The sequence below is a fragment of the Otolemur garnettii genome, unplaced genomic scaffold (assembly GCF_000181295.1).
Source record: "Otolemur garnettii isolate 467f Iridium unplaced genomic scaffold, OtoGar3 scaffold00057, whole genome shotgun sequence".
Lineage (NCBI taxonomy): Eukaryota > Metazoa > Chordata > Mammalia > Primates > Galagidae > Otolemur > Otolemur garnettii.
In genome coordinates this window covers 6,531,334-6,538,127 of record NW_003852452.1, presented here as the reverse complement: position 1 = coordinate 6,538,127, position 6,794 = coordinate 6,531,334, and the positions used below count along the sequence as shown (strand labels likewise).

Sequence of the window (6,794 nt, the reverse complement as noted above, 5' to 3'; positions counted from 1 at the left end):
AGCACTAGTACCTAAACACATTCTAGAATCCCAGACTTTTGCACATTCTTCATACATCTCTGTATGGTCTCTGCTCACCTGCTTCTGCTTGTTGCCTTTGCTGTAGTTAATTCAAGGTTGGATTTAGACAGATTTTCTAACTTTCTTTGACAACCTTCCAGACTTTCCTCAAGGTAACTAATATAGCTCCCTCTAGTATTCTGGTAACAATTCATATCTCTATTTTAGGATTCATCACACCCTACCTTATATTAGATAGTTATATTTGTATCTGTAACTCCCATTACACTGCAAGCTGGTATGGTAGAGTGATATAACTCATTCATTCATTCCTCTTATTGTTGCCCATAATAACTAACCCAGTGCAAGTGTTAATAAATGTTTATTTAATTGAGTTGAAGTATCTCCTTTTTGGGAAAAATCAAAATCACAAACATTAATATGTATTAGTTAGAATTAATAACAAGTAACTGAACAGTCATTTTATGGAAGGCAAGGGTCATCAGCACTTAAACGAAGAATTCAATCTCCATAATGAAAAAGGATGGTTTATACCTTTCTTAGGGAATGTTTAACTTTGCTAATTAATAAACCAGCTCTGGTAAATTCTAATGTGTTTTAGAAAACATTTTGCTTCTGTCATAGTTGCTACCAGGTAGGAACAACAAGCTGCAATAACTCATCCTAAACATTTACAGTATTCTTTCTTTAGATTTTCTAATTTTTATTTTTTAAGTTTACAAAACAAAGTAACCTTTTGGAATCTCTCAAGATTACGTTTATTTTACCAAAAATTTTAAGTCAATCAATTCCTCTATATACCTTTAAGAAAACTCTACAAGTTATAAATTTAAATCCAAATAAATTAAATGATTTTTATAATGGTCTCATTACATTTCATATTCAAAGGATTGCCACTTAAATATTCCATTGGTTATTTCCATTTAGTTAGGAGATGGAAAACATAATCAGATGATATTAAGATCAGATTTATTCATTTATTATTTTACTAGCTGACCCAAAAGGTATCTATTATTAAGTCCCCTAATATATAAAGGTGTCAGACAAAAAGCTATTTATTAGGTATTTAATTTACGAGAATTAATAATTTAAAAGACCTACACACACCAATATGGGAGAAATATTTTAAAGAATTAAATTTTTTTTTAATAATTAAGAAAGATAAATGTCTTACAATAATCACAATTTCTTTAATAGTATTAGTTACAACTAATAATAGTTAGCTCACCATTAACCAATACAGATAATGGCCTAGTTATTACAATCTAGTCTAATATTTTTATTTCATACCAGGAGTTAAAATTTAGTTTAAAATAAAATGTAATGAGAAAGGATTATTCCACTTGTCTCCATTGCAGTTGCCATCAAAGGGAACAGACACAGGGATAACAAGTAAGAGGAACAGCAGGAAAAACATTACATTCTAACCACTTCCAATTTGTCTCTAAAAAATGGTATCAACTGATATGCGATATATGAGGAAGGGAGTAAAATTTTAATATGTTAGTTCTTTTTTTCTCCCTAACCCCACTGTTTTTCCATTATAAACAGGTTCATTTATAATCTAGAGCCAGAGGTATCCAACCTTTTTTTCCTTTTTTCATTGGAAGACTAACAGTTGTTTTGGGCCACACAAGAAATACACAAACACTAAAGAAAGCTAATTAACAATAAAAAAGGTCCCTGCATACTTTTCATGATATCAATACCACAGATAAGCAAAAAAGTCCTCACAAAATCAGTAGGCGACTGGCATGCTGCAGGCTGGGCACCCCTGATGATGAATTAGCCTCATTCAGAATACACACTGAAGAAAAACAAATCTACCTGAAGCTGCTTTCGGATTTAAAAAAAAAATTTCAGTATTTCAATTTTTGTTTTAGCAACAGAACTCAATATAAAAATTTATTAGAAATATTTCTTAAAAACAGATAACCTTATAAAAATAATTGAGTTGGACACTTACCTTTATTTCCAAAATTAAGTTTATTTTTGAACATATATATTCAAGTTACTCAGAAACAATGGGAGTTAGAAGAGTAAATAAAACAGAAAATGATACATATAAAGAAATGAAAAAATAAGGAAATGCAGAAAATATCAACTAAAAAGTTGAAGCAATCAATATCACATTAAAATGGCATTATGAGGGTGGTGCCTGTGCTCAGTGGGTGGGGTGCCGGCCCCATATATCGAGGGTAGTGGGTTTGGACCTGGCCCCAGCCAAACTGCAACAAAAAAAAATATAGCCAGGCGTTGTGGCAGGCACCTATAGTCCCAGCTACTTGGGAGGCTGAGGCAAGAGAATCGCCTAAGCCCAGGAGATGGAGGTTGCTGTGAGCTGTGATGCTACAGCACTCTGCCGAAGGTGATAAAGTGAGACTCTGTCTCTAAAAAATAATGGCATTATTAGATTCTTGTGACTTGTTTTTTAAATGAGAACACAACCAATTGTCCCTCTTTTCCATTCCAAGTCACGTTTACAGAATAGATTACCTTGGAGTGCTGTTCTTTTAACTTCATAATTATACCCGGATCATCTTTTTTGCTAGCCATTAGCAATCTAAACATTTGTTCTCGATACTTGCTCATTATAAGTTCTAAGGCAGACTGATGTTCTTCCAGGGATGTACGCAATTCTGTCAAGAATAACAGTGTATTATATTCACACTTGAGTTAAAGGTATACAAAGTTTTCTGTTCCATATTACATTTATCAAAAAAAGCAACTAATAAATAGGATATTTTCAATAGAAAACATGACACACGTACATAAAAATCTAGCCATATAACAACAAAAGTTACCACATAAAATGAAGTTAAATTAAAAACTTTAATTTTTTAAATGGCCATTTTTTTTTGGTTTTTTTTTTTTTAGAGACAGAGTCTCATTTTGTTGCCCTCAGTAGAGTGCCAGGGTGTTACAGCTCACAGCAACCTCCAGCTCTTGCCTCAGCCTCCCGAGTAGCTGGAACCCACCAGAACGCCTGGCTATTTTTTGTTGCAATTTGGCCAGGGCGGGGTTTGAACCTGCCACCTTCAGTACATGCTACCCACTGAGCTGTAGGCGCTACCCTTAAATGGCCATTTTAAACCTGTATTTTTGAGAATCATTTCAACAAACATATACTGTACGGCAACTAAATAAAAGACAATGCCCCCTACATTAAGAATATCAAAAGACAATTGAGCTCAGAGTCTAGTGGAGAAAACAAGTGCAAAGTAAAACACAATACAAACACAATTAAGAAATGTCTGTGGGGAGAAATCGGTGCAAGCACCACAGAACTATGTAACTATGTATTGAAATGAATTTGAATTCTTTCAGCTGACGATGAAGAAACAGGTAGGCTGAGCAGGGAGGCATGAAAGTGGATGATGTGTTTAGGAACTGCTTTGGGACAGCAGGAGCAAAGGATTTGAGGTTTAGAGAACTGTATGAAAAGGTAGAAAAGAAGTATGAAAGTTGACTTGGAGGATTCTTGTATTAGGAAATAAGGATATGATCAAAGTTTTCGAGAAAAATAACTTGATCAATTTTATTTTGAAAAATCAATCAGATGCTGTGTTGAAGACGGACTGGAAGGGAAAAAGGCTGGAATCAGGGAGACCAGTTAGGACTGTTCAGGCAAGAGACTATGAGCATCTAAGCTGGGGCCAAGGCAGAGGTGTGCAGAGAATGAACCTGAGTAGGTAACAAAAATGGCACGAACTGGATATTGAGGGCGAGAATCTAAAAAGACGCCATGCAAGGTAAACATTCCTACGTAAGACAGGATAAAGGGTAATAAATACGTCGTAGACATGTGGACTAGAACTGGGATTAATGTCAAAAAGTAACTTCAGTTAGCTATTTTCTCATTTAAATATTAATTGGTCCCAAATCAACAGTGCAACTGCAGATTAAAGCTCTCTTTTGACTTGCCATATGTATACAGCAGTAATAACATGTCTTGCCTTTGTTCTCTTGTTGCAGTTCTCTGATTTGTCTGTTTTCTTGCTGGATTCCCATGACTAATGTGGACCGTGGCCGATGTCTTGCAACTTCATTAAGTTCTTGAATTTCTTCCTGATACTAATGAAAAGAAATTTTTATTAAGGAGAAAATATTTATTACATCTATATCTGACATGTAAGTATACAAATGTGATATATAAAAATAAATACGTAAATATCACATAAAGGACTAGTATCCAGCATATATATTCTGAAGAATCTTAAAATCTGACCATAAAAAGAAAATAACCTAATAAAAAAATCAGCAAATGATTTGAATAGGCATTTTTCTAAAAAAAGTATACGAATGCTTAATAACTACATGAAAAGATGCTTAGTGTCATTAGTCATGAAGGAAATACAATTCAATAACAAGACAGCACTTCACTATCACTAGGACAATTCTAATCAAAAAAGGCAAAAGGATCGCTGGAGCCCAGGAGTTCCAGGCTGCAGAGAGCTATGATCGCAGCATTGCACTCTGGCCTGGGTGACAGAGTAGGATGGTGTAGCTCCTTTGGAAAACAATCTGGCAGATCCCGTATCCATTCTACTCTTAGGTATATACCCAAGAAAACTGAAAACATGTCTATACAGAAACTTGTACTCAATGTTCACAGCATTCTTTTATTTTCTTGAGACAGTCTCACTTTATCACCCTTGGTAGAGTGCCATGCATCACAGCTCACAGCAACCTCCAACTCTTGGGCTCAAACAATTCTCTTGCCTTAGCTTCCCATGTAGCTGAGACTACAGGCGCCCACCACAACACCTGGCTATTTTTAGAGACAGGGTATCACTCTTGCTCAGGCTAGTCTCAAACCTGTGAGCTCAGGCAATCACCCACCTTGGCCTCACAGAGTACTAGGATTACAGGCGTGAGCCACCACACCCAGCCAGCCAATACTTGATTATACTGAGAGACAGGGTTTTGCTCTTGCTCAGGCTAGTCTCAAAGTCCTGAGCTCCAGCAATCCACCTGCCTTGGCCTCTAACAGTGCTAAGAGTATAGGCATGAGCCACCACACCTGGCCTAACATCATTCTTAATAGCCAAACAGTAGAACAATTCAAATGCCCATCAAGTGATGAATGGATAAACAACGTGCTGTATCCTTATAATGCAATATTATTTAGCAAAAAACAGGAACAGAGTATTGATACATGCTACAACACAGCTGAACTTTAAAAACATAATGTTAAGAAGTCAGTCACAAAACCCAAATATTGTTATCATTCCATTCATATAAAATGTCTAAAATAGGGAGGGAAATCTACAGAGATGGAAAAATTAGCAGTTGCCAGCAAATGGGGGAAGGGGAAACTAGGATGAGACTGCTAAATGGATTTAAGGTTTTGGGGATAATGAAAATTTTCTGGAATCATATAGTGGTTATGGTTGCCCAACCTGTGACTACAGCAAGATGTAAGGAACTGTATGTACCCTTTAAAAGGGTAAATTTTATGGTATATGATTTATATTTCAATAATAAGAATAGAACCTGTCCAAAAGTATGCAAAAAAATTTTCCATGTAAAAATAAGAGCATCTAATTTTAAAATAGCACTCATTTATTTTCAAGGCATTCTTATGAGACAATAATGCATTCATTATAATATTCCTGCTAATTCTTAACTGAAAATGTCAAACTCCTTCTTTTATAACTCAAAACTACGTATATGTTTACTAGAGTTCCTGAATATAGCTGGACAATCAGGGACTCAGGCAATCTGTTTAGGGCAAGATAGTGGCAAAATAAAATAAAGTGGGCTCCACTATTTCCAGTAGCACTGCTAAAGGCACTGTTGCAAGGTTGCTTCCTTTTACAAAATGAAGGAGTTTTGAGAGCATTGGCTATGAATATAGTTTTTTTCCCCCTCTGATTTCCATCATGGTATCAGATATTTTATAATTCTCAGAGTTGGAAATTTTTATCAGAGTTTAAAATAGTAAACTCCTTGCTAACTGGAAGATTCTGTTATACAACAGTAAGGATAGCAGCAAGTGAAGCTCTTCTAATTTCTTTAATGGGAAGCATTCAGTGAAAAATGTGGCTGCAGGTATGAGTGCAATAACTGCACAGGGTGTAAACTAGATATTGCTTTGCATCATTTTAAACAACTACCACTTTTACAAAGCATCACCTAAGTATTTTTATTAAAAAAAAAAAAAGAGCATTTCTACATTATATAAGACTGAGCAAAATGTGAGTCAGTATATTAGTATGGTCTTTGTCAAATGTACCTAGTCTTGACAAATGATTTTATTTTCTAAACTCAAGTGGGCAACTGTCAGAAAAATTAGGGATCAAATCTCAATTGTGTAACTGTCAGAAAAAAAGTGATTAAATCTACAAGTTTTATAATATATCTATACATATACCTATGTCACCTGAACACAACAAAATTGAAATACACAAGTCAAGCTACTTTAAAATGTTAGGGAACACTGCAAAAACTACACTAACTAGGCAGTGATTTGTGATTGTCAGTGACTGCTTTGATAATGGGTCAACAAAAAAAGAAAAACCAAACCTGCTTCATGGCTTCTACTCGCTTGTTGAGAGCTGTGGTTTGCTCAATCAGGGATTCTGCGGCATCGTCGTGATCTCTCAGTCTTTCAACAAGAGCTTTCGCATCAGCAAGTGCCTTCTCAATTGTGCAACTCATTTCTAAAGAAATATGTGTAATTAAAAGCTCAAAGTCAACATATCACCTTGTTTTACTACCATGTTAACACTGTGCTTCTTAAGCCACATTTGTTACAATGTTCAGAGAGG

General features: G+C 35.2%; 1 protein-coding gene across 1 annotated transcript in view; it reads right to left on the bottom strand.

Moving 5' to 3' along the window:
* The window catches only part of FGFR1OP2 (FGFR1 oncogene partner 2), a 37,258-nt gene that overhangs the window by 13,765 nt on the left and 16,699 nt on the right, over positions 1 to 6,794 (bottom strand). The window contains exons 2-4 of the mRNA XM_023514709.1: positions 6,550 to 6,686; positions 3,978 to 4,095; positions 2,518 to 2,660 (exon numbers count right to left, since the gene is read on the bottom strand). Coding sequence (XP_023370477.1) covers positions 2,518 to 2,660; positions 3,978 to 4,095; positions 6,550 to 6,684 — 396 coding nt within the window. The 5' untranslated portion in view covers positions 6,685 to 6,686. The remainder of the gene's footprint in view (positions 1 to 2,517; positions 2,661 to 3,977; positions 4,096 to 6,549; positions 6,687 to 6,794) is intronic.